The following is a 26,781-nucleotide window of genomic DNA, read 5'->3' as shown; positions in this document are numbered from 1 at the left end:
GCTGTGCCTTGGGGGGCTGCACCCCTCCCCCAGCCTGTCCTGCCACCTGCCCAGGAGTGAGAATCACAGGGAGGGGGCGGTGACCCGGACCTACCGGCGGGGTGTCCCGGGAGGACCAGGCTGTTGGCCGGCAGCGCCGGGGGCGGGGGCAGTGTCGCAGGGGCAGCGAACATGGCCGCGTGGTGCTGGTGCTGGGCCTGGGAGCGGAGCGCCAGGTGTGAGGTAGACAGGTGCGGGCCTGGCCCGAGCGGCGACAGAGATGCGTGCTTCGTGAGCCCGAGGCTGGCACTGCTGCTGGCGCTGCTGCTCCTGCTGTAGGGATGGGGGCTCAGTGCCAGCGACTGAGGGCGCCCCTACCCACCAGCCTGCCCCAGGGTCTGCGCCCAGGCCCCACCCCCACCTGCCTGTCCCACATGGGCCAGGCCAGGGCCTACCTGAGGCCCAGTAGGCTGTTGTGCACAGCCTGGCCGTGGCCGTGGCCGTGACCGTGGCAGTGGCCGTGGAAAGCGCCCAGGGGGAGAGGCACGTGTGTCGGGAGCGGAGCCCGGGGCTGCGGGGGCACAGGTGGCGGCTGCGGGGTGAGGCGGGGCAGGGCGAGTGTTTCCTTCTTGATCAGCGGGCTGGCAGGGGCGCCGGGCACTGGGCCACTGGAGGGCACAGGGCTGCGCACAGAGGGCAGGAAGGGCGGCTCGGTGCTCAGCTCGCGGCTGCGCTCCAGGCCCGAGATCTTGGGTGCCAGCCCGGCCTTGGCCTCTGACTTCTCGCCTAGCGTGGGGCCTGTGGAGAGAGGCCCCGGAATGAGCCCGTGAGCCCCACAGCCTGCGAGGTCACAGCCAGGCCCAGCCCCCACCGCCCACTCCCAGGGCCAGCGGAGGGGCGGGCACAGGCCCCGAGCGTTCTCGCAGCAACCCCAGCTGGGGATGCTGTGACCCCATTTTACAGCCACCCTGCGACTCCGTATTTCCTGGCTCCGGGTTCAAGTGACCAGGTCAGGGCCCTGTTCTGTCTGGGCACATTGGATGGGCCTCCTGGCAAAGGGGCCCTTTTCTGTGCTGGGCCTGGTTGCCAGCCCTCTGGGCCCAGCCAGGCCTGACAGGAGCACTGTGCACCTGCCTGTCCACACAGGGCCACAGGCTTAGGGCAGGTGAGCCGAGGGGGAGTCCGTGGTGTCCGTGGCGGCCAGCCCACCAGGGGGCGGAGCCCAGGCCAGGGCCATCTGGCTGACGGAGATCCCGTTCCCTCCTTCCCCGTCTTTCCTCACGACTTTCTCTTGGGGACACAGCCTCACTCCCCACAGGGCCCAGCAGACCCCGGAGAACCGGTCCTTCCCGAGGCTGGAGCCCGGCCACGGGTGCTCTTACCTTTCTCGGCTGCCGGGGCAAAGAGCTTCTCGGAGCCCACAGATGCCTGGAAGAGAGAGGAGGGTCAGAGCCAGGGGGTAAACGGCCCTGAGCCCTGCCCTGGCGCCAGGGATCAGGTCTGGGCAGGTTCGTGAGCCACAGCCCCACGTGGGAGGGTGGCCACGGACTCGGGAGCCCCGGCTCCGCTGGCCTCGTGGTGGGTGATGGAGCAGAGCACACAGTGCCCCACCCACAGCCAGGACGGCAGGACACGGCCCGCCATGCCTCAGACCTCCCTGCACCAGGCCCGCCACAGGCCTGGGGACCATGGCCACAGTGCTGTGCCCAGGGCAGCGTGGACTCCGGGGCTGGGCAAAGAGGAACGTCCCCACCTCACCACTCCTGGGAGGCAGCCGCGCGAGGGAGGTCGGGGTCGGGACGTGGAACCTTCCTCCCTGGCTGCTTTTTTAAACACTTTCCTGGACTGTAAGCCGAGTACCACACGGTTTACCGCTGAAGGCGAACAGCTGACAGGTTTCAGTGCCCTGAGCAGCCTTCACCGTGATCGGTGCCCCACATTCTCGTCGCCCACACTCATCTCCCAGCCCTCCCTCTGCTGGGTCTGCAGATGCCCCCACCCTGGACTTTCGGGTGCACACGGCAGCCAGGGGCTGCTGTCGGTGGGCTGACCGAAGCACCAAAGGTGCACGCCATGAGGACATCCCCCAAACTGGAACCAGGAAGAACAAGGCAGCAAACGCATCCTGAACACACTGCTGACCACACTGCTGACGACAGGCAGGGGCGGGACCCGTTGGCACAAAGGTGGGAGGGAGCAGGCAGCACAGGCCCCACCTCCCTACCCGACTGAGGGGCAGTGGAGGGTCTCCCCTCCCTGCCTGACCACGGAGCCACGTGTGACCCCTCACCCACCCACAGGACACAGGCACCACTGCTGTGACCTCTTCCCGTGTTTTTTTCCGGCACCTTCTACATGGTGAGTAGCAGCTGATAGGTTGTTAGAGCCCGGCTGAGTCCCCATGGGGGTGGGAGGCTATCTGAGCTGGGGGTCTGCAGGGGAGGTGGGTGGGGTGTCAGCCCTGGGGGCACTGGCATGCCTGCCCGCCTGGCCCCAGGCCCCTTCCCTCAGGCGAGCACACAGCCTCTTCCCTGTCTTCAGGGTCCCCGGCCTGAGACACTGCCGGTGGCTGATGGCGATGAACTGGCAGCTGTCACCTTCCCGGGCTGGGCCCTGGGTGGGAGGTGCTGGAGGGAGGGAGGGGCTGAGGCCAGGTCTGTGGGATCTGGGGGGGGGGAGCACGGGGGAGGGGAGCTGGTGTGAGAGTGGGTGTGCCGCGGGTGGGGTGGGCCCGCCCCTGACTGGAGGAGCATTGCGGGCCCAGCAGCCCAGCAGCCGGGTCAGAAGGGAACTGCAGACCAGTCCCTCAGAAAGCCCAGGTCGGGGTTGGGACAAGTGCATCTAAGGCCGCAGGCCTCCCCGCCCCCCCCGCCCCCCCCCCGCCCCCCGTCGGGTTCGGTTCAAGGACCCAGCCCAGAGCGCCCCGCCAGGAGGTGGGGCCCAGGCACCCGGAGAGCCAGGGGAGTGAGGGCAGGGGTGGGAAAGGCACCCTCCAGCCCCCTGGGATGCCGTCCTGGCTGAGGGAGGTCGCTCTCCCAGCTCCGTCAGGCCTCTCGTCCGGCTGCCGCAGTGAAAGTTTGCTCAGGGAAGCCGAGAGATCCCGGGTCCGCCGGGGCAGGCGGGCTCCCCCCAGAGGCCTGGCACCTGGCGGGGCTCAGCCACGCCCATGTGGAGGTGGGGCCCCTCCCAGCGTGTGTCCAGAGGCCTCCTGCACCCGGGTCCTGGTCCTTCCTATTCTGCAGCGACCCGACCTGGGACAGTCACTTCCTGGGATTAACTACTGAGCCGTGACCCCGGGAGCCGGCTGGGGTGGGAGCCAGGGGTCACTCCAGGTCACTCCAGGCGAGAGGTCCCGGCTGCAGGGTCAGGGCAGCACTGACTTCTGGGGGGAGCAACCCCTGGCGGCCACCGCGCTTGGTCTTTGGACTCCACCGGCTGGGCAGCCTCGGAGGAGACACGCGCACGGCTCCGCTGGCCGCGCCCCGCCCCAGACAAAGAACCCCGCCTCGGCGGGGCAGGGCTGCGGCCCGGGACTGGGTGGCCAGGCTGCGCCAGGGCGCAGACAAAGGCGCGCCGCCTCCCACTACGCCCACCCCGCCTCCGCCGCCGGGCCCCCAGCACCTGGCCTGCCCGGGACCCCCAGCCCGACTGCACCCCGCGCCAAGCGCGCCTGGTCAAAGGCGCTGGGTCTTCCCGCGCCCGGCTCCTGAGAGAGACGGGGACGCAGCACGGGGGCCCTCCTGCATCTGCTGCTCTGGGGGGACGGCTGCTCTCCGGACCCGGCCCCCCGAGTCCTGAGTCTTTCCCTGAAGCCTCCGCCGCGAACTCACTGCCGGCGCCCGGGGTCGGCGCGCTCCGCAGGCGATCGCAGCGAGTCCTCCGGACGCGGACGGCGGGTCCCCCCACCTCGAACTCGGCCTATCGGGTGCCCCTCCCGCGCCCTCCTAGCCAGCACCCAGGCCGGGGGCGCAGGTCCGCCGCGCCGCTGGGGCTCGGGGTGCTCTGCGATGCTCGGGGCCCCAGGCCCGACGGGCGCGGCGGAGGGCGCACCGCTGGCGGCACCGGAGGAGGCGAGGAGCTTGGCGGGCGGGGCGGAGGCGGGGCGCGGGCAGGCCCGACTAATCCAGCCCCGAGGCGCGGATCTGCCCGCCTGGCTGCTGCTCGGTCCCGGTGGTCGCCACCCCATCGCCGCTCCCAGATCAGGGCGAGTATGGACGCTCCCACGCCCAGTGTACCGAGGGGGAAACAGCCAGGGAGCAGCGAGGTCAGTGCCTGGGGCTGGAAGGACGACAGCGCCCCACACCTGTCCTATGCCAGCTCTGCCCTCCCTGCTCCTGAGAGAGACGAGGGGTGCAAGGGGGAGACACCAGCAGGCCGACACCCGGGCCCTGGTAGGCGGATGCCGGTCCCACCGGACTCCAGAGCAGCAGGCAGGGCCAGGCCACCCTGCTGGTGATGTGGGGAAACCCAGGCAGTCACTGGGATGGAGGGCGCCCACCTCTAAACTGCCGTGGCCCCGCCTGTCGCGGGAGGACACACCTCCGTCTCTGAGGAGGTGGCCTTGCTCGGCTCATCCCAGGCCAGGGGCTCAGGTCCGTGCCCGGAACACTCGCCTCCATCCCAGGCCACAGGCACCATGAGGGCCCCAGTGAGCAAAGGGAACAGGCTCGGAGGATGGGGCTGGCCAGGGAGCCGGACTGCTGTCCACGGAGGGCCCAGCCCCGTTCCCGCAGCCCCGGAGCTGGCAGAGGCCGAGCGCTGGGAGCATGACTTGGCAAGGCATCTGGCAGAGGCTGGACAGATAGACATCCCTTGAGGGAGGGTTGTGGCCACAGACAGGGGATGGAAAGGAGTGCTGGCCGGCCAGCCACCTGGCGGGCCACTTGGGCAGACGGCAGGCAGCCAGCCCAGGCCCAGCTGGCCCCCTAATGAGCCCCACACAATTTTCACCCCATATTTTTCCAATAAAAAAAGCAGTTAGACGCAAACCACCGTGTGGTGGGCGGGCCATCTGGAGGAGGTGGGAGGACCATGGCGGCGAGAGGGCTGGGGTGGGGGTGGGAGGTCTGCAGCACTGACTGGACAGCGAGGTCGCGGGCGGGGCCTGTGCATCAGGAGGGCGGATGGGAGGGCATTCACAGGGGAGGCTGGAAGAGGTTTTCTGTCTTCTGTCTACAGGCCAGCCTCCAGGGCTGCTGCTGGCTGAGAGGGAACCTCAGACCCTGGCAGGTTTGGGACAAGTGAACTGGCCAGAAGCACGGGGCCCAGGCCTCCCTGTGGCCCATCCAGAGAGGCCTTGGGGGGCTGCCCGCCTGGCCTGCTGTCCCCGTGCCCAACACCTGCTGAGTCTGTGCAGACAGACCCAGGGCACAGAGCAGCTCCCCGCTCTCTTGCCCACCCAACCTGCACATTCAGCTGCCCCTTCTGGCCTGTCCCCCCAGAGCAGCCACGCTGGTTCCGGCCCTCTATGCGTCAGGGAACGTGACAAGCCAGCCTGTCCCAACTCTGTGGGCATGAGTCCCAAGGGCCCAGCAAGGGGCGGGGAGGTGCCTGTGGATGCCAAGCAGCTGCTTGAGGCCAGGCACTGCTGCAGGTGATGCTGGTCTCCCCTTCTGTGCCCTCACAGTCACACACCGGAAATGCCTGAGGCGCTTGCCTTCCTGCCTGCACCAGCCCCCCAACCCCCAGATCCGTGACTGGCCTCACCTGGCCGGTGCCAGAGAAAGGAAGTTGGGTGCCCAGGGGGCAGAGGCCCTTCTCTCTGCTTGGGGAGGGGATCCTCACGGGTCAGCCTGGCTGCAGTGGGGAGAGCAGGGTGGGTGGCCACTTGGTCCGCGGTCCCAGGCGAGTGTCCACCGGGCCTGCCTGATGGGCCTGGAGAGGGTTCCTCACTGCCAGAGACTGAGCTGGGGCAAGGAGGGCGGGAACTCGGGTCTCTTGCCACCCAGCTGCTCACCACCCCAACTCTGGGACCATCGTGTGTCCATGGAGGATGCTGAGGGGCTGGACCACGGTGCCCCTGCAGCCAGGAGGCCGAGCCCTGAGGACACCTAGCGAGGCCCTGTGGCAGGGGCCGCCCGGGGTGGTGGCGCCGGATGCACCTGGAACAAAACCTGAACTTCATGCTGTGATTTATGCCACGTGGCCTTCTGGGCTCACCCTCTGCTCCAGCCCCCGGGACGCGTGCACCCTCGTCCCTGCCTCGCCCTGCAGAGGTGCCAGCCCTCACGATGGACGGAGTGGGAAAAGAGGGCGCAAATGACACGGCTGGTGCCACAGCTGCCTCCTCGGACCCAGACGAAACTGAGGGTGGAGCCACATGCCACGGACAGCCACAGGGACAGACAGCTATTTTCACTGTCGAGTTTGGTTTCTGTTGCAGCAGCAGCAGCTCCTAACTGAGGGCCGTGTGCAGGGTGGCTGGCCCCTGCTCCCTGAAGCCAGGAGGGAGGGCTGGGAGCCAGAGCTGCTGTGAGGGATGTGTCCTGGCTAGACCCCGGGGTGCAGGGAAAAATTCGCCAAGACCAGCACTGACGGGGCCAGGCAGGCGGAGCTTGTGGGCAGCAACTGTAGTGCTGGCCGATGGGGGCCCGTGGACGGAGCAGCCAGCAGCCTCAGGAACCCTCCCTCTGCCCCTCGGAGCAGCCCTTGGCTTCAGAGAGCATTTCCAAAAAGTGGTTCCCAATTAAAGGAGGCGCTGAAGGTAATGTGCCCAGGTGCCCAACCGAACTGATTACAGACGGGGTGACAGACAACTCCCCGGGAAGACACGTCCCAGCACCCGGGCGCTGTGGGCAGTGGGACCCACAGGCGTCCCGCAGGCCCCAGGGTGGCGGAGGGGAGGGACCTGGGCCCCAGGACACGCTGGCCACCTCTGCCATCTTCCCCGCGGGCCAGACCACAATGACGACCCCTTTCAGGGCTTTGGGGCCAGCTCCCCTTGGAGGCCCGTCCTGGGCATCTCAGACCTCGCCTGTCCACACTGCTCCTCCGTCCCGTCCCAGGCCTTGGGACAAAACGCTCGCTCTCAGCTGCCCACCACCTCCATGGCTGTCACCTGGCCCCCGGCGTCCTCTGCAGGCCTGTCCAGCCCTCTCCACACCTGCATGGGCTTGTCCACTGAGCACCAGAAGGACCGTCTGCCCAACGTGGCCAGGACGCAGAGCCGAGAGCCACATACCAGACCTCCCAACGGAACTCACTTCGTTTCACAGAAACCTGACCCAACACCAGGCAGCGCTCAGCGGGCCCTCCAGGCCACCCCCCGCCAAGCGCCCACAGGCACATCGTCCGCAGGGCCTGTGTGCCCAGCCCCCCTGGAGCCCCCACAGGCACGAGGGGTCCCAGCCTGCCTGCCTCACCACCTGCGACTCCTCAGCGGGACACTCGCTTGTTCGCCGGCCCAGGTCCCAGCTGTGTGACCAGGTGCCCCGACCCCACAGGAGCCCCAGCACCTTCCTGCCAGGTCTCCAGGGCCACCTGTGGGTCGAGTCAGCTGGGGGGGGGGGGGGGGTCCGTAGGGCTTACCTTGTCGTCCCCGTCACTCTCGCTGTCACACTGTGGGGAGAGAGAGGGGAGTTAGTGCCATGAGCCCCACAGGTGGCCAGGCGAGTTCACGGGAGGTCACAGGCTCACACCAGAGAGGGGAGGTGGGAGGGACGGAGGAGGCTCTGCAGACCCACCCCCCGACTCCGAGCCTCAGGCCTGGGGGGGGGGGGTCCTAGGCCAGTGGGACCAGGAGCCCAGGCTGCAGGGGCCCCTCCTCACCCCAGGCCCAGCGGGTCCAGCCTTGGGCAGCTGAGCTCTATGAAGGAGGCAAGGAGGGCGAGGGGTGGGGGGTGAGACCCCTGGGGAAGATGACGGGTCAGGACAGGCCTGGCCAGAGGCGCCGCCAGCAGGGAGGGGTTGGGGTGCCCACCTGCTTGCCCTGAAGCTGTGCTGAGTAGAAACTGCTCCACATTACTAGTGCAGCAGGTGAGGAAAGACCGTGATAAACAAACCTGTTTCTTGTCAGTCAGCAGAGCTTTAAAGAGCAAGACTGTTCTAGAAGCCACAGCAATTCCCCCAAAAGGACATAAAGAAGGAAAGCTCTTCCCAGCAACTGCAATTAGGACACGCTCCCGTCAAGTGAGTGACGTGGCTGAAAACACCTCCCTGGGTGCCCTGTCCACGAGCGTCCGACGGGCTGTGGGGCAGAGGCCACCTGAGTGGCTCAGCAGGGGCCGGGGCTGGGAGCAGCCAGAGGGGCCGCGTTGAAAGGCCGTTTCATCTGGGTCTGGGCTCTGCCCGGTGCCAGCCCAGGTCTGTGTGGCTGGCAGGAGGGGGCAGGAGACAGGGCCCCTGGCGTCCCGCTGGGGGGGAACACCGTGGACTCACTGGCCTACAATGGGGGACTGAGGCAGCTGTCGGGCACCACACAGCGACTCCTGTGCGGTGGCTGGGAGGGGACTGGGGCCCGGGTGTCGCCCCAAGGGCCCGGCCCCTCGGAGCAGGAAGTCGAGGCTGCGCCCAGTTAGTTATGCAGAACCCCAGGAGGGTCCCAGGAGCCCTGGCTCACTCGGCCAGTTCACTTTCTGTGGGTGTTTAGGCTTCAAAGCAAACAGAGCACTGATCACTCCGTGAGCGAGCTGAGGCCCAGCACAGGCACCTCCGCCAGCAAAACCCGCAGCGGAAACCCACGCACGTGACCTGTCACAGGTGGGCCAGCGAGGACGAGGGCTGCCTCGGCCTGACCAGGGGCTTCCCCTAACGGCCTGACCCCTCAGCCCTTGGCCCTCAGTCCCCAGGGCGGGGGGGAGGGGGTGTGTGCCTGCCAGCCCATGAGCACATCCACTGCCAATGGGCAGCCTGCCTGCCGTTCCCCGAGCCCTGGTCCGTGCCCCACGTGACTCCCAAGGCAAACCTGACATCTCTGTGTCTCCACAGGCCCGAGCCCCACTGTGACTGTGACACAACACACATGCACACAGACATGTGCACTCAAGTCACACGCGTGTGATGGGCAGGGTCCGCCTGGGCCCGTGTGCTGCTCCTCTGGCTCTGGCTCCTCCACGCACTCTGCTCTGACCCCCTCTAACCTCTCCTGTCCCCAGGGCCTCCCTCCGCAGCTGCCAGGAGAGATTTCTGGGTCCTCCTCAACCTTCTGGCCTGTGGCCTGAGGAGCGCTGGCTGCCGTGATGAGTCAACAAGTGCGTGGGGACGGCCAACAGTCGCCACCCCAGGGCCTCGTGGGGCCTCCTATGCTCAGGGGCCAGGCCTCCCTCCCCTGTTCGCGGCTCCCCACTGCCCGCGGGGCCAGGGGAGTTAATGGGCCTGTGTCACAGAATGAATAAAACATGGCCCAGCCCTGCACCCGTGGCTGACCTGTGGTGGAGTCGACTGTATTAATACATTCTCGTGTTGTCAGACTCACAGCGCTAACTGCCTATGAATTATTTATCGACACAGAAAGTCTTAACCAGAGCAGCACTAGCATTAATCCCACCCGGAGCCCGGCGGCCTGGCCTGTCCGTGTAATTGAATCTCAGCTCCCGGGACCCGGCCCGCCCCGGCTCCTGGTGCAGGTGCTGGGCCTCGAGGGCCCCGTGGCTTGTCCAGAGCTTCCAGGTCTTGCTCCAGGGACAGGCCACGGCTCAGGCACAAGGGGCAGCACGGTGGGTCCGAAGCTGGTGGGGCCACACTGCAGTGGGATGCCCCGCGGGCACCTCCCACCCAGGGTCTTGGTGTAGGAGAATCGCCCAGAGCCAAACCCAGGAAACAGCCAGATGCAGGATACACAGCCACGCGTGGGCGGAACCTCGAAGTGTCCGGGAACCTCTGGGCAAGTGGCTGGAGGAAGGGCCGTGCCAGGCTGGGGGGTGGGGTGGGGCGGGCATGTCTCAGTGGCTTCTCCCGCAGTCCCCACAAAGCGATAGAGCTCAAATCCACGGCCCACCCACCGCCTGACCCCACACCGCCCAGTGGGAGCGGGGGCGGCACACCTGGGCCTCCCTGTTGGGACCCGGCCCCAGCAGCACAGGCAGGCAGACCGTGATAAACAAACCAGGCGGTGGCGCTTTTACAGACGGTGGCAATACCCCCCATCTGGTCCTCCTGTGTGCAATACCAGGTGCCAGGGCGGGGGGGGGGGGGGGAGGCGGGGGGGGGGGCAGGTGCCTGGGGTGGGGCAGGGGGCAGGGGGCAAGGCCAGGTGCCTGATGGGGGGCGGGGGGGGGGCAGGGGCCATGCTGCCTCTGGCCTCCACAGCTCTAGATCTCCATTTCTGTTTCATAGGGAAGCCCCCAGGCCCCTGTGTCTGCGGAGACAGCGCACGTGTTTTTGGTTGCAAGCAACCGAATTAGGAGAGTTACTCTCTAACTAGTACACGGCTGACAAGCATCTGACGGCTGTGCGGGGCTGCGAGAGCGTCTGTGCGGGGCTGCGAGCGTCTGGGACAGGAGTTGCTGAGGATGCGCAGTAGCTGGGGATTTGCTGGGGAAAATCTGGGCAAATGAAGCCCCTTTGAGTGTCGTCTATGAGCCAGGTCAGAGGGCAAATGCCAGTGTCGCCTAGAGCAGGACGCTGCTGGGAAGGGAGGACAACCACACACACACACAGGTGACACGGGGCACACGCCTGCAGAACGACAGTCACTTGCACAGGTGCATCCACACCACCCAGACTCTCACATGCAGATACACATGTGAGGCATGCACACACCCACGCACACATGCATGCGCATCTGCTACACCCAGACACATGTGCAGATGAACACGCACGCGGGGCACAGAACACAGACGGCCCAGAGACAAATAGAACTTCTAGGTGCAGGCAAAACACGGCCCCATCAGGGCCACATGAAGATGTGCATGTGACAGACATGTCAACATGCAAGCACATGACACACCAGCCACATGCACACACAACAGAGGGGCCCAGCCTGCTGCTGGGCGTGCTGGCCCCGCCCCCTCCTAATCACCACCCCGGCTCTCCCCATCTGGCCGGCATCACACAGGTCACCGACGCCGGGCCCTGGCACAGCCCCCAGTTGACTGCAGTGTGGGGAGCCCAGGTGCTAGGGGTGACCGGTGACCGGTGACCGTGAGGACTGACAGGCACCAGGCTGCAGTCCCGGGCGGTCCTTCCCTGGAACACCGCTGGGTGGGAGGGCGGCTGGGGCTAATGGGTCAGTCACACCCATAAAAAGCCGCCCTGCAGCTCGGAACTTGGTAAACCAGGGCCGGCTGGGCCGGCCAACAGCCACACCTGGCACCTGGCTTTCGCGGCGCTCGGCCTCCTGATACTTCAGGGAAAAGGAATAACGTCCTGAGGGCCAGTCTGTTCCCCAAGGATGGGGGTGGGGGCAGGAAGGGGAGCCCTGCACAGCCAGCCTGCCCAGGCCAAGCGAGGTACTGGGGGGGGGGTCACTGGGGAACGGATGCTCCATGCCCAGGACCCCCAAGTCCAAGTGCCACCTGACAGGACGCTCTCCCTCGGAACCTCCGCCCCCTCAGCCCATCTCCAGCCCCGTGCACACCCCTTTCGGGCCAGCTCTGCCAACAAGACCACCCTGGGGTCCGCCCCGGGCAGGGTTCCGATGGGGGCTCCGGAGGGGACAGGACACGCAGGGAGAGAGGGAGAGGGACAGAGGGTCGGGGAAGGAGGGGACTTACGGAATAGCCTCTGCCCGAGAAGGCCTGCGCTGAGCTCTGCAGAAGGAAGAGAACATCCGTAACCAGGGTAACCAGGCTCGCAGCCCCACCGCCACCCGCCCTCTGAGGCCCACCCCAGGGCCCGTCTGAACGGTCAGGGCACCCCTGACCCTGGGCATAGACGCCGTGACCCTGAGACAGGCCCAGAGACCATGCCCTGGGCCCTGGCGGGAACCAGTGGTTGGGGGTCAGGACCGAGGACACAGCTGGGCCTCACAGACCCAGGGCCCCATTCGGACCTTCGCCCGGAGACCCGGATGTGGCCCAGCCATCACCCCCACACACAGGCGGCAAAGCCCATGTCCCTCAACTCTGAGCCAAGTGTCGGCCCCCAGAGGGCCTGAGTTCCACACGTGCTCTGTCCTCACCTGGGTTGGTCCTCCTGGGGCCAACCCTCCCAGGGGGGACGCCCCTCTGTGCCTGCCAGCCTGCTCCGTGCCACCCCCAACCTCCCAGAGACTGGGAGGGGAGGCGCGGGAAGACTTTCGGGAGGAGCTGGACGGGGGAACTCCGGCCTCAGAGTCAGGATGAGCTGTGGCCTAGAGGCCGTGGGAGGAAGTGGTTCGGAGGAGGGTCTCACCCCTGCCTCACAGGGAGGCCCCCAGGGCTGGCCCCCAAGGCACAGGCTGGCGGGATGGGGCTGGGGGGGGACCCGCAGACCAGGGCCTAGAGCACACTGGGCACTGAGCCTGCTCCCGTCTGGACAGGGACCCGCCCCGCCTGGGCTGCAGCTGTGGGCGCCCCACTCCCCAGGCAGACCCCTGCCAGGTCCTCACTCTGCTCCTGGGTCCCCGCTGGACAGACTTCGCCCTGGCAGCCTCCAGCCTGGAGGCCCTGCTGACAGACGAACGGACGGACAGGGTGGCTGGGCTGCAGCCGCCCTACCTTGCACCCAGAGTCCGCTTCCTGCTTCCAGGCCAACACTCAGAGATGGAACTGGGCAGCCCTTTTCCCATCTTGTGGGAAAGACCAAGCCGGCAATCAGCCTCCAGCAGCCTCGGCCTCACCGCTCCCCAGGCCTCCATTTAAATGATAATGAGGAAAACTCACTCCTTCAGCCTCCAGGGCAGCCACGCCTGCAGCTGGGGGTCCAGTCTGGGCCTCCTCTAGGGCCTCCCAGGGGCCCCTCCCCTATTCCTAGCCTTCCTCCAAGCTCTGGGACCTGAAACCCCTGGGGTCAGGGCCATCTGGTCTGGTCTCCCCATCGCTGGCCAAATCCCGGGTCAGCCCCTCACGGGATCCCAGGCCCCTCCCACCTCCAGGGCCCTGAGCTCAGGGACCTCCTTCCAGGACAGCGAAGGCATCCCCAGCCTCAGGCCACCTCAGCATCAGGCTGAGGCCAGCGGCCACCCCTGCCCACCACCCCAAGTCCGAGCCATTTCGCTCCCAGAGCCCCTGCCTCCAGTCCAGTCCTGCCACCAGAGTGTCCAGCCTGTGCCTGCCCGCTGGACAGCGGGCCCCCACCTGACCCCCGCCCCGCCACACAGCCTCCACCGGCTTCCGCCAGCCTCGCTCCTCATCTAACTCCCTCCCGGCGGAGCCCTGGTAAGTGAGAAGCTGTTTACTGAGCGGCTGGCGGGTCTGCGGGAGGAAGGCTGCCCCAGACTCCCTGGGTCTGGGTACTCACGTCACTGAGCTGGTCCCTGGAGGCGCTGAGCCGGGAGCTGGTGGCTTCGCGGAAGCCCTCGTCCTCGCTGTGGCGGTCGCCCCCTCTGGACAGGACAGCCTTCACCTGGGGACAGAGAGAGGGCTCAGCAAGCAGCCTGAGCCTCCGCACACCTGCTGGGGGAGGGGGGGCCAGCTCCACCCGAGGGGGCAGCCCAGGGGGGGCAGGCACGGCACGTGGCCCAGCTGCGTGGAGCCCAGACAGGAAGGACACACAAGGCTCACGGACAGGAGTCTGCAGCTGGCTCTGTCCCCTCCCCAGTGGTCGCCGCACCCCTTCCCTACACCAAGCAGGGGGGCAACTCCTCCCCCTCTCTTCAGACCCCCCACAATCCCAGGCTGGCATCAGGCCGCAGGGCTGGGTGTGGACGGCCACAGGCTGTGTGACCCAGGGCCATCACTCAGCCTCTCTGTGCCTGTCCTGTCACCTGCGGCAGCTCCTGCTCTTCACACAAAAGCCTCTCTGGACACCGCGTGCCCAGCTCACGGGAGGAGCAGAGATCCGTGGAGTTTAAGTGGCAATGAGAGCAGTGGCCCAGATATATGTATTTTTATTGATTTCAGAGAGGGAGAGGGAAAGAGATAGGAACATCAATGATGAGAGAGAATCAGTGACTGGCTGTCTCCCGCAGGCCGCACACTAGGGATCCAGCCTGCAACCCCGGCATGTGCCTTGACCGGAATCGAACCCTGACCTCCTGGTTCATAGGTTGATGCTCAATCCCTGAGCCACGCTGGCCGGGCTCGCACTTTACTTTTTACTTGAAAATAACTCTAACCTCACAAAGCTGTGGGGACACGACCCACATCCCAGCCCGACCCTGACCCTTCCACACCCAGGAAGCACATGGCCTTGCGTCCAGCTCCGTGTCCTGGTCCCATCGCCTCCCGCCCTCCTGGCCTCCCTTCGGTCCCTTAGCTTCGTCTGCTTCCACGGTGATGTTGGGGCACCGCGGAGGCAAACCTCCCTCGGCACGTCTGATCGAGGCTGTGGCTCTCAGCCAGCACGCCGCCCAGCACTCGGTGAGGCGACCCGGTTCCAGGTGCTGCCCACGTCCCACAGGCCGGCACAGAAGGTGGCACGCCGGGGACCGCAGGGACCACAGAGGAACCCCAGAGTCCATCGCCAGCCCCCAGCTACCTCCCGCGTGAGGAGGGGCTGGGGCAGGAACCACTCACATTCATAGGAGCCCAGCACCCGGCTCACTAGTCCTGCAGGAGGAGCAGCATGACCCCATCCTGCAGGTGACAAAACCGAGGGCAGGGGCCTGAGTCACCCAAGGCCACACCGCCAGCCCGTGGCACGGATGGGAACCTTCCGGAAGGATCTACCAGCCCATCTGGCAACTGTCTTATGATTAGAAAACCCCAAACACGGCAGACGAGCCGACAGGGCAGACGGATGTGGGGAGGAGCCACGCGGCAGACGAGCCGACAGGGCTGACGGATGTGGGGAGGAGCCATGCGGCGCATCCAGAACGCTCCCACGGCCGTCTCCGTTCCCCACCCCAGCGAGGCTCGCGGCTCGGGGTCCAGGGCTGGTGGGGGTGCAGATGAGAAATGGGGCAGTCAGCACCCAGGGCAGGGAGGGCCTGGAGGTGTGCGGAGGGTACGGGAGCTGAACCGCAAGTGAGTCAGCCCCAGGAAGGCGGGGGGGGGGGGGGGGGTCAGGCCACCAAGGACCTCGTGGGGTGGGGGTGGGACTTGGGACTCGGGGCTTGACCCTGACTGAGGGTGGAGGGAACCTCCCAGAACCAATGGGCTCCTCAGTGGAGCCTCAGGGAGCAGGGGAGCAGGGGAGCAGGGCTCTAACCGCCGAAGGGCCGGAACCTCAGAGCGGCCTGTAACCGGGGCCTTGAGACCCTCCAGGGCTCAGACGGGCCATCTCAGGCTCCCTCCCAGCTCTGGGCAGACTTCCTGCCGGCTCCCTGAGGTGAGGGCAGGGCTGGATGTGGCGCTATCTCCCTTACAATGGCCTGGGCTGGCTTTGGTGACCTGCGGGTGCCTCTGGGTTAGGGTGAAGGTAGCCTGTCCAGGGAGGAGGCTGGCCAGTGTCTGGCCCAGCAGCCGCTTCTCACACACTGCGTGAATTGGAACAGAGGTCCTGCTGGCCGGGCATTCTGGTACTCAGGACCCGGAAGGAAAATCTCCGTGGCGAGGGGCGGCCCTCTGGTGTTTATCAAATGAAGGGCAGGACTTGCAGGAGTGATTGGCATTCACCTGAAGCCGGGACACACGAGGACACCCCCGTGCTCACAAGACAAGCTCCTCCTGGGGTTCCCTCAGCCTGGAGGGTGTTTCAGGGGGACCCATGCTCGTGCCTGCACCCTGGGAACCCCAAGGGTCTCCTTAGTGGGCCCCTGCATGGTCAACTCCATCTCAGGGCGGCCATCCAGGGTCGTACACGGACACCCCCTTCCACCTGACAACCGCAGCTACAGCAGGCCCGGGCACTGCACCTGCAGACAGGGAGGTGGAGGCAGGGCCTGTGCCGGGCATGGAGCGGACAGCCAGACTCCATCCAAGGCATCCCTGGGGCAGCAGGGGCCTCCCCCAGACCTCCAAGACCCCCCTCAAAGACTCATCCATCCTCACTTCCTGCTCAAGGTGGACTCCACCCCCACCCCTGACCTTGGGGCCAGCTCTTCGGTGGGAGCCCAAGCCTCCACCGCCCCCCCACCCCCCAGCTGTGTCCTGTGGCCAAGAGGTGGCTCAGAAATTCATTTACCTTCCAGCGCCTCCTAGTGGCCACTCCACAGGAGAGCCCGCTCCCAGACTGCTGTCCCCAGGCAACACCAGCAGGGCCCCCAGGACAGGTGCTGCAGCACCCCCTGCAGCACCTGGGCCTCCCCAGGTGGCACACCCAGGGTCCCAGGGCTGTGAACCCAGAGCAGCTGTGGGGTCACGGGTTTGTAAGCCCCTCTGGGGTCCAATAGAACCCCAGCCCCTTTCTCAGTCTGTGATCACACAGGGCCGCCCACCCTGGGCTCACAGCGGGGTGGCCCAGATGGGAAGTGGGGCAGCCCAGGCCCTGGCTGGGGGTCCCCATGGCCCTGCCCCACACCCTACAAATTGGCCGACACTCCCAGGGGCTGCAAGGTCCACGCTCATCCTGGCCCCCCTTGGGATGCGGCCCAGCACCAGGTATGTGGACCGGGCAGAGGCACTCACACGGCCCACAGGTCCCAGGGCTCAGGGCAGGGCACACGCCTGCATCCCCGTCCAAGGCAGGGGCTGAGGGAGAGGCCAGCAGAGCCGGTCCTGAGCGCACCACACATTCCCTCCCGCTGCTCATTGGGCATAAGGAGCACAATCAGGCAGGACACTCCTGTTAAGTCACAAACGCTGACGCTGCTATAAGAATGGCACGGCACTTTTTATTGTCTTCAATCAGAAAAATAAACCCTTCGTCTCTGGGAGGCCCTGAGTGAGGACTAGGGGACCCCACACCCGGCTGGTCAGGCCCCCACAGGCAGTGTCCTGGTGAGCAAGTGGGGAGGGCGAGGCCTGGAGACCAGGACCCCGAGGATGGGTCAGCATGGACATGCCAGTCACGGCAGGCGACAGGGGCATGAGGCTGAGCGGAGCCTGGCCAGGGCACCCCAGGGGGCAATGCTACTCCCCGGACGGACAGCTGCAGCCCTTCTCAGGGCCCCTGCTGTCCAGGGAGTCCCAGCACTGGAGTGGCCTGCCCTGGGCCAGGGACAGTGGAGGCAGAGCTCTGTAGTGTGGGGTCTTCCCAGCAGGGGGCGTCCAGGGCAGCAACTGGAAGGCTGCAGAGGGTATTGAGGGCACTGAGGACCCAGGGCCCTGGAGACTCTCTTGGTGCAGAGCTGGGGTGGGGGCTGACCCACTTCAGTGACTGGCGACTGGGGTGGTGACTGGCGACAGGCAGAGTCCCGGGGGACCTTCCTTGCCACCAGCAGCTTCTACTCGACCACAGATGGCCCTGAGCACTCTTGCGCCTCCATAGTCACAGGACCTGGAGGTGGAGGCAAGGCTGGAGGGACAAGGCTGCACCCACATCTGCGGGGAGGGGGGGCACGAGGAATGCACACTGACCAGAGGGGAGGGGCTCTGGGGGTGAGGCCTGCAGCTCACACACACACACACACACACACACACACACACTGGCACACCTGGGGGCGTGCACAGACTCAATGTACAAGGACATGTGGCATTAGAGGCACAGAGAAACAGAGGGGCCCAAGGCAGCCCCTCCTAGGGGCGTGTGAATGTGTGAATCACACAGCACAGAGCAGGCATGGGGGCGGGGGGGGGGGGGGGAGAGGTCGGCGGCGGGGGCGGAGACACGGGGGTCCTCTCTTCTCTTCCTGGCGAAGGTGGCCTTGGGCGGGTAGCAGGCCTTGGGCCGCGGTGGCCCTGCCTGGGGCTCTGCCTCTGCTGAGCCAAACACAGCACACGGCCCGGCCACAGCACAGAGACCAGTCCAGCAACACATCTCGGACAGCAGAGGAGCCGGGCCCAGGGAGCCACAGATGGTGGTCGGGAAACGGGCATCAGGCCCCTGGGCTCACATATGGGGCCTGGCGGGCTGAGCGGGTGGAGGATCGAGTCCGTCGTGACCGCAGGGGCCAGCAGGGACGGCCCAGGGCCAGGTCCAGCAGGGACCGCCGCCGAAGCTGCAGGGGCCCCAGGAGTGGCCGGCGGGGCGGGGGCGGATCCCCCAGAAGCGAGGGGCGCTTGGGGATGGGGAGCAGCGGCCGGGGCTTGTAGGGTGGGCCCGGGCCCAGAAGCGACTGCGGGGGCTGGCAGGGCTGTTTGGAGCGCAGGAGGGGCTGCTTGCGTCGGCAGTTCTGCTCTGGGCCCAGGAGTGGCTGCTTCTGTTGGCTCGGCTGGCTGGGGCCCAGCAGTGAAGATTTGGGGGGCCCATGCTTCTCTGGGGCCTCAACTAATTGCTGGGGCTGACGGGGGTGATCGGGTTGACCCAGGAGGGACCTTCGGGGCTGGCATGGGGTGAGCAGCGCCTGCCAGGGGCAGCAGCACTGGCCTGAGGAAGAGCAGCTGGACCGGCGGCGGGGACGCAGCAGGAGGGGTGACTGGGGGGGCTGGCAGTGCGGGCAGTGGGCCAGCAGGGACTGAAGGGGCCCGCACCACTGTTCTGAGGATGCCCTGCTGGGCTGGCTGTGCAGACATGGGGCCAAGCACGACCACGTGGGCCAGCAGCAGCGGTGCCAGAGGGCCAGCAGGGAGCAACAGAGGTGGCAGGGGGCCGGGGGGGAGCGCAAGGGCCGGCAAAGGTGGCAGGGAGCTGGGGAGGAGCGCAGGGGCCGGCAGCGCTGCCTGGGACTTAGGGGTGACCACCGTGGCCTGGAGGGCGGAGCCAGGAGTGGCCGCCGAGGCCGGCTGCGCTGATCTGGGGCTGGGAGCAGCCGCTGGGGCCGACAGGACTGACCTGGGCCCAGAAGTGATCGCCGGGGTCGGCAGGGCTGACCTGGGCCCAGAAGTGACCGCTGGGGCAAGCTGCGCTGACCCGGGGGTGGCTGTTGGGGCTGGCAGGGCTGCCCGGGGTCCGGGAGAGCCCGGCTGGGCTGGCAGCGCTGACACGGGGCTGGGGGAGACCCCTGGGGCTGGCTGGGCGGCTGCTGCTGCGGGCGCTGGGCCGGGCCGGTCTGGTCCCAGGGGTTGGCTGGGAGCGGCCCCCCTTCTGGGGAGCACACCTGCATGGAAGAAAGAGCACGTGTCCACCTGGGCCAGTGTGCCTGCAGACCCCCCGTCCAGCCCGGCCCAGACATGCGGCCCCGCACCAGCAGCCCAGCCCCAGGTGAGTGAGAGCGTGACACACGGAGCAGACCCTCCCTGGAAGAAGGAGTGAACAGCGAGCCAGAGGGGCAGCCTGCTGAGCACCTGCACAGCCTGCACTCTACTTGCTCGCTGGGGGAAAGCCCCCACCAAGGACCACCGGCCACGAGTGGCCCAGACACTGCGCTTCACGCAGGTTAGCAATGGAGAGCACCCCGCAATGAGCCCGGCCCCACGCGGAACAGACACAGTGGACACCCCGTGGTTGGCGGAGCCTGACGGACGCGATGGGGAAACGGGGCCAGCCTATCAGGTGCACCCTCAGGCCCCCCACACCTGCTTCAGCCCAGGACCTAGCCTCACAGAGGGCACTGCCCAGCCCCAGTCCACCTGTGCCCCACACCCCATGCCCGACAATGACAGAATGCATGCCCGGCAGGCCCAGATGCCGACAGGCGGTGTCCAGGTGCTGGTGTGGCCCATGGGTGCCCACGGTTCTGAGTGGGGTGGGCCATGCTCACCTGCTTGGCGGGCTGCAGTGGGACTTTCTTCCCCCGGTCGCAGGTGGGCTCCAGGTCCTGCTCGGGGCTGCCCACCTCCGGGGGCCGGCCGTTCTCACTGGGCTCTGCCGGTGGGCCGTTTTCTGACTCCCGGGGCTTTTTGACAAGGCGACGTTCCCATTTCTCCTTCCGCTCCTGTGGCTTCAGGGCCATGTCCTTCTGTGGGGGAGGCGGGACGAGCAGGTTAACTGGCAGTGACACTGGACACTGTAACCGAGGACCCCCAGCCAGCTCCAGGACCGCCTGTTGCCACCATCACCGAAGGGGACAGAGGCGGCAATGAGACCCTGAAGGGATGCCCAGGTGGGGCCCCAGAGCCCAGGCACCATCTACCCAGAGATTTACCTCTGCAGCCCACCTGGGTCATGCACACCTGTGGGCACACCTGACCGATGGGCAGATGCCACAATACAGACCCTGCCCAGATGCAGAGCGACCCTACACGGTGGGCTGGCACAGCGGTGCGCCACCCCCAGTGGCTGAGGCGATGGCCCCGCCCTGAAGGCCCGGCACCCGGAACACTCCTGGACACCAGGTGGCTCCGCTGCCTGAAACCACCGATTTTCTGTAGCCACCTTATGGCTTGGTCCCCTTAAGCATCATTACCATACAGCACCAACATTCCCAACTGCACCCACAAACCAACTGTGAAGCTAAGCCATTAACAGTGGCAAACACCACCTCCATGTCCCCTCCCTGGGGCCCAGGCCCCTGGCCCTGCAGGCAGAGGCGTGGCCCCACCCCTCTGGCCACGTGGGCACCCCACCACGCCTGGAATCAGACCGCCTCTTCACGCCCTGCCCTTGTGGGACGAGGCCCTGTGGGGTGAACATGTTACCCCCAGACACAGTCAGGCCTGGAGCCCCCTCCTTTTAGGGGCCAGGAGGCTGTGGGTCACGGAGACCGCCTGTCCCCCAGAACTCCTGGACTGGAGACCTAGAGGCCCTCACCCACTCGGTTCAGGAGCTCCGGCCAATCCCACCTGCCCCACCTGCAGGCTGGACGCCCTTCGCACATCTGCCCAGGGCCTTGCACATCTGCCCAGGGCCTGGCGCGGCTGTTCCTCCCCCCTGGATCCCTATGGCTCACACTTCCCACCGCAGCCCCCACGCCCTGCCCCACCTTCGAGACCTGCCCCCTGGGGCACAGAAGACCCCGCAGGGTTCCCTCCACGTGGTCCTCTCCCGTTTGCCTGGGACTGAGCGGGTTCCCAGGACGTGGGACTTGGGGTGCTAAAATCGGGGGACCTCAGAGACTGCCAAGGCCCCTCAGCCGCCACAAGGGCACCCTCCTCTTTTACTCACAACCTTTGTCAGGGTCCCTCCCACCACACCCACTGGGAGGCAGGAGGGGGGTTCTCTCTGCCTGGCCCAACTCCCCGACCCCCTGCATCCAGGACGAGCACCTCCAACACCCCACATGGTGCTGACCCCTGGCCCTGCCATGGGGACCCTGTGCAGTGGCCTCGAGCTGTGCTGCGTGCGGGACAGTTCACCCCACACCTCCTTGAGGCGCATTTACTGACCCCAGGCAAGGCCCCTGCCTGGGAGGCACCTCCTTCACCCACTGGCGCACGGCTGTCCCCGTGTTACACCGCCCCCGAGAAGGCCTCCCTGCCCTGGAAGCTTCTGGATCCTGCCTCACGACACCCGGGCCAGTCTCCTGCTGCCCATCCAGGAGATGGTCACCGTGACCCTGCGCTGACCACCTGGGCCACCCCCGACCCACACTCGACGGGGATGAAATGTTCCCAACCCTGTCAGCTTCTGCTCTCCCAGCCTCTTGCCCGGACACCCAGCCCCTCCCCTCCGCCCTCACTGTGCACCAGGCAGCGTGCCCCTGCTCCCCTCCGCCCGGGACCTGCTCAGCTGCGCGGCTGTCACCCAGAGGGAAGGAGGCACTACAGCCTGCCCTGCCCACGGGGGTGGGGAGGCAGGGGGGCTCTTGGGGTGCTGTCCCAGGATGGGGGACAAAGAGAAAGAACATGGGACCAGCTCAGAGAAGGGCTGCCTCGTCCCGGTGAGGAAACCAGTCCCAGAGGAGGCACGGGCTCCTGGTTGCGTGGGGAGGAGTAGAAGCAGCTGTGACCCGGGGGTCGCAGGCCTCACAGCCCCACCCCCCCCCACACCTGACAGCCTCGTCAGGCACCTGCCCGCCTAGCCACCTGTCCGCTCCCCTGCTGGGGGCAGGCCCCACAGAGGCACTGGGCCTGGTGTGGTCGGCGCTCAGTAAATGCTCAGCGAGTAGGGAGGGGACAGAGCGCGCCCTGCTGGCCAGCAGCCCTTCCCAAGGCCAAGGCCAGCCCAGCACAAGGGAGCGTGGCCTGCCCCAGGGCCACCAGACAGGCCCCCAGGGGACACACATCCGGGCAAGGGCTGCCAAGGGCGGTGAGGGCGGCGGCTCCCATCCCAGGTGGGCTTCCCGGCGGCCGCCCTGCTGACCCTGCTTCCAGCAGCTGGTCCCACGGTTTCCCTCTCACCACCTGCCTCCCCACTGCGACCAGCGTCTCTAATGAAACCACAGGTGGGCTGGGCCCGGGACCCGACTCTGTCTCGTGTGGAGGGGCTGACGGTGCCCCTGCACCCCACCGCCCCTGACACAGGACCCGCAAACACAATGCAACCGCAGACCAGCTGTGCCGAAACCCCAGCTACAGGACAGCCCCCCGGCCGGCAGGCCTGACGCCCCCACATGGAGGGGAGAGGCCCACCAGAGGGAGAAGACAGGACACGAGAAGGTGGGCAGGGACAGCACTTCAGTCCCGGCAGATGTGGCCACCAGGGAACCTATGGGAACCCCACAATCTGCCCAGGTACGAATGAGGTGGGGCGGCAACCAACAGGAGCCAGTGGAACACAGGTGGGCCAGGTCAGCAAACCGCACAGACCCTGGGCGGGCGGACCCGGCACCACCTCTCAGCAGAGCGACTGCCTTCACTCGTCAAAACCCTGCCATGGGGAACCCCACGCACAGGACGCTCGGCCTCTGTGCTAAGCCCGGGCACCTGAGGCCTCCAGCACTCAGCAGAGGGGAGGAAGGGGGGACTGGCGGCTCTGCAGCCCCTGCCCTCAGGCGCTGGGGAGCAGGTGACAGGCAGACAGGGAACCCAGGCCGGCGACACCCCGCCGCCACGGTGGAGCAGAGGAGTGGCTGGGGGGACAGGAGATGGTCCCTGCCCACGTGCCTGGGGTGGGGACGAGCAGCAAGCAGACAGGCCACAGCCGCGAAGGGCCACCTCGGAGCATCCGCTCTGCAGGCCCACCACCCACGAGGAATGTGTGGTAACTGGGGGGGGCGGAGGGGGACACACAGCAGAACCTGCCAAAGCCTGTGGGGCCACGGCCCTGCAAACCAGTGTGAACGCCCATGGTGCTGAGGGGCGGCCCTTCCCCGAGCCCAGGCAGCAGCCCAGGCAGCCAGGCACCTGCTGTGGCATCTGCAGGCTGCGTCAGGACCCTCCACCTGCCCAGCTCAGACTCCTCCCCAAGACCATCAGGAAGAGGCAGCCCATGCTGGGGGTGGGGGGGGGGTGGGGGGGGGGAAGGTCATGGTTCTGTGGGCCAGGCTGCAGCGGGTGGGCCCTGGATGGGGACCTCGCCTCGGCTCCCTCCTCTACAAAGTGGAAGCAAGGACAGCGCCCTCTCGGCCGGCCGGCATCCTCACTGCTCCCGGCCTCATCTCCCCCACGATAGGCGCTGACCCACAAAACAGGAGATGGTCACGTGCAGGAACCCCAGCCCACAGTGAGCGGGGCAACCACGTGGGCCACGGGCCATGAGATGGCTTTGGAAGATGCAGCCCGACAGCCATGGGCTCTCAGCGGGGTGGAGAGCTCTCTGGGGGGTGGAGAAGCAGCCCAAGGCCATCCTATGGGGTCCCATCCTACGGGGTCCCAGGCTTGGTGCCACCTCGTCCCATGGTTACAAAGAGCTCGCCCTCTCTGGGCCTCAGTTTCCCCATCTGGAGAGCAAGTGCACAGGCTTTTCCAGCACCAGCGCTCCTCGCTGAGCCTGGCCATCGCGAGGTCTCAGCCCGGTGCCCCTGTGGGAGGAGTGAGCTGGGCGCATGGCCCCCACAGTGTGGGCTTCCAACACACTGGCTGGTGGGGCCCAATCCCAGCTCCCCACTCTCCCACACCTGGGCCCCCTCCTCAGCCAACAATACTGCCACACGATGGACTCCCCGCTGGGCGGCAGTACTGCCGTGCTGGGATCCTCTCAGCCCCCACCCCGAGGCAGGCACAGGGGTCTCCCTTAGGGGCAGACACAGGTGCACGCAGTTGTAGGGACTGCCTTCAGCACGGGGCAGGGTGTGTGTCCGGGACACAGGAGCAGGGGTCTGCCTGGGGCAGAGGGAAGAGGGATAGGGAGTGTTTGGGCTGCAGGGTGGGGCCTGCATCCTCAGGACACGGGTGAGGACTCCAGGGAAACGGACCCTCTTCTCTACACGGCTCCCACCTCCTGAGTGGGCAGAGCTTGGAGCCCGGACAGGCTGGGGCCTTGACTCATGGCCTCAGGCCTCAGTATACCTATCGCTGCAGGGGGACAAGCAGGCACAGGCAGTACCTGGGAGAGCACACGTTCACTGCATGCTGGCTAAGAGTGTCTGGGGAGAACCACTGCACTTTAGCAAAAAATGAGGCCCCACCAGTGTGCCAACCTACCAACCAGAGTGCCAATCTAGACGCCAGGACTCCTGCAGAAGCCCCGGACTGTCCAAGGTGGGTGGTCCCTCCCTGGCTCAGAAGGGCAGAGAGAGGCGTGAGGAGGGGCCAGGAGTGACATGGAGCAGGCTCTTCGCACTGGGACCTGCCTGGGAGCCCACAGACACCCCCAAACGCTGCACTGTCAGTGCCCCGGAGGCAGGGGGGCATCACATGGACCCGAGGCTGGTGTCACCAGGGCACGCCCAGGGACCTGAGGATCAGATCAGCCTTCCCGAACCCCGGGTTCTCCTCATGCTTGTCCACTCGATGACTCCACAAATGTGCACAGGGCCCTGGGACCCCACAGGGGACGCACAAGAGAGAGTGGTGCCTGTTCACCCCTCGCTCCCCTGTGCCCTCCCTCCTCCTCCCCCTCCCTCCTCCTCCCGCGCCCAGGCGCTTCTGCGAGCTTTCCCAGCCAAGTTCCGGGGGGGGGGATAGCCACCCAGCAGAGCGTAAGTGCGGACGCACAGGAAGGAGAGCATGTGAAGTAAGGGGGGGGTGGTGTCCAGTGGAGGGAGGAAGGAGGGCCCCTCGAGGGACACCTGCTCAGAGGCCTGAAGGTGCCAAACTTTGACGTGGGCAGAGGGACCAGGAGACACACAGACCAGGGCAGAAGCTGAAAGGCGCTGACAGGCCGGTGGGAGCCCGTGTCCGGCGGGAGAGGCCTGCTGGAAAGGGGGTGGTCTGACCCCTCTCAGAGGCTGCAGGGGAGGGCCTGGCTTGGATGAAGGCAGAAAGCTCTTCCCAGGACACAGCCAGGCACTGCCACCACACCACAGGGGCAGGACCGGAGGGCCCCACCGCGGTGCATCCCCTGCCCAGACAGAAAGCGGCAGGCCGGTCCCTGAGCCACCTTGCCTGGCTGCCAGTACCTGACCGGAGCCTGCCCCAGACCGGCAGACCCCAGGGAGAGGGGCACCTCCCCTGCTGGGCTCAGAGGCCCACGAGCCCCCAGGCTCCAGGAAAAGGATGGGAGCTGTTCACTGAGTGATCCCTGGGGCCCCAAGCCGGGCAGATGCTGGTCCCTCAAATAGGTGCTGCGGGTGAGGGCGCTGGTGGAGGCTCCAGGGGCTGGGCCAGCCTGCTACAGGCCGTTCCCAGGAGAGGAGACGCAGCTCCCCGCGCTCCCCGCGCCCTGACAGTACTCATGTCCCTCTCCACTCACCTGGGCGCCGAGCAGGGCAGTATTTGCTCAGCAAATATTGTCCGTGACAAGGCAGCCAGACAAGCACTATTTGTTGTCATCCTGTGAACAGTGTAGCCTGGAGAGAGGTCTGAGCGATGACCCCCCCACCCCCCCCCCCCCGCCTCCGTCCAAACAGAAGCCTCGAGGGGGAGGGAGGCACAGGAAGAACCTCCAAGTATCCATTTTATCTCCACCCGACCGAGTCCAGCGCGGCGCCTCCCAGCACATCCGCAGTCCCAGGAAGCGATACTTTGATCGAAACAATCGCCAAAAGGGCCGATGGTGCAGCCCGACGGCCCCCGTTTGGATGTGGGCATTTTTCTCCCCCGCAGCTCACACACCGACACCCCCGCGCCCCCCGCCGGCGGCCGGGTCCTCAGACGTGGGTGTGCCGACGCCCCCGGGCTGGGGGTTCCCGCCCAGGCTCCGTGCGCCGCACTTACCTCCAGGGCCTCGAGCGAGCTGAAGCTGGCGATGGCGAAGCCGTCGATGACTTCCTCCTCCTGCGAGCTGGACTCGCGGCGGCGGCGGCGCGGGGGACGTGCGGCGGCGGCGCGGGGCGGGGGCGCGCGGGGCAGGCCCGCGTTCTCCTTGCCGGGCCCGGGCTCGGGCTCCTCGCCCGACGAGGCGCTCTGGTCGCGGGCGTCGCGGGCCGCCTCCCGGCGCCGGCCACGGTCCCGCTGCGCACGCGAGCGCCGGCTCGGGCGGACCTTGGCCTCCATGGCGCGCGGTGACCTTGCGGCCGCGCCGTCGGGCTCCCGCTGCCGCTGCGCTACGCGTGGCCGCCGGGCTCGGTGCGGGCCGCGCGGGCTGGGGCCCTGGGCGGCGGCGGACGGCGGGCCGGGCCGGGCATGCCGCGCGGGAGCCCTCAGCCCTGGGCCCGGAGCGGCCTGGGCGCCTCGGCGCGGGCGGCCGCGCGCATCGGCGGGGCGGGCGGCACTCAGCGGCTGCGGGCCGCCTCCGCGGGGGCGCGCCCCATGCGCGGCAGGCGGCGGGCGGCGGGCGGCGGGCTGGGTGGGCGTCGGGGCGCGGGCCGGGATGAGGCGCCCGGGATCGTGAGGCGGCGACGGCAGCGGCGAGGACTCGAGCTGATAACAACTGACGTACTTCCGCCCGGCAGCCAGTGCCAGAGGAAGTGGGCGCTCCAGTGGCCCGGCGCGAGCCCCGCCCCCGCCCCGCCCAGGCCACGCCCCTTCCTCTACCCGGCCCGCCCAGGAACGCCCCTTCAAG

General features: G+C 67.2%; 2 protein-coding genes across 3 annotated transcripts in view; both read right to left on the bottom strand.

Moving 5' to 3' along the window:
• The window catches only part of LOC308535177 (fibrosin-1-like protein), a 33,451-nt gene extending 7,125 nt beyond the window's left edge, over positions 1 to 26,326 (bottom strand). For both annotated transcript variants that reach the window (XM_081113953.1, XM_081113952.1), the window contains exons 1-8: positions 25,995 to 26,326; positions 19,619 to 19,816; positions 13,297 to 13,401; positions 11,631 to 11,666; positions 7,507 to 7,536; positions 1,362 to 1,407; positions 435 to 777; positions 95 to 312 (exon numbers count right to left, since the gene is read on the bottom strand). In XM_081113953.1, coding sequence (XP_080970079.1) covers positions 95 to 312; positions 435 to 777; positions 1,362 to 1,407; positions 7,507 to 7,536; positions 11,631 to 11,666; positions 13,297 to 13,401; positions 19,619 to 19,816; positions 25,995 to 26,273 — 1,255 coding nt within the window. In that variant the 5' untranslated portion in view covers positions 26,274 to 26,326. The remainder of the gene's footprint in view (positions 1 to 94; positions 313 to 434; positions 778 to 1,361; positions 1,408 to 7,506; positions 7,537 to 11,630; positions 11,667 to 13,296; positions 13,402 to 19,618; positions 19,817 to 25,994) is intronic.
• LOC308534990 (uncharacterized protein) lies at positions 16,692 to 19,021 on the bottom strand (the record flags this gene model as incomplete). Its single annotated transcript, XM_081113710.1, has 1 exon — positions 16,692 to 19,021. The coding sequence occupies one exon, from the start codon at positions 19,019 to 19,021 to the stop codon at positions 17,855 to 17,857; it is 1,167 nt and encodes a 388-aa protein (XP_080969836.1). The 3' UTR covers positions 16,692 to 17,854.
• Positions 26,327 to 26,781: the final 455 nt, after the last annotated feature.

This window comes from Myotis nattereri, assembly GCF_964212035.1.
Source record: "Myotis nattereri genome assembly, chromosome: 19".
Taxonomy (NCBI): Eukaryota; Metazoa; Chordata; class Mammalia; order Chiroptera; family Vespertilionidae; genus Myotis; species Myotis nattereri.
The sequence above is the reverse complement of the archived record's forward strand: the minus strand, read 5'-3'. Positions and strand labels throughout refer to the sequence as shown.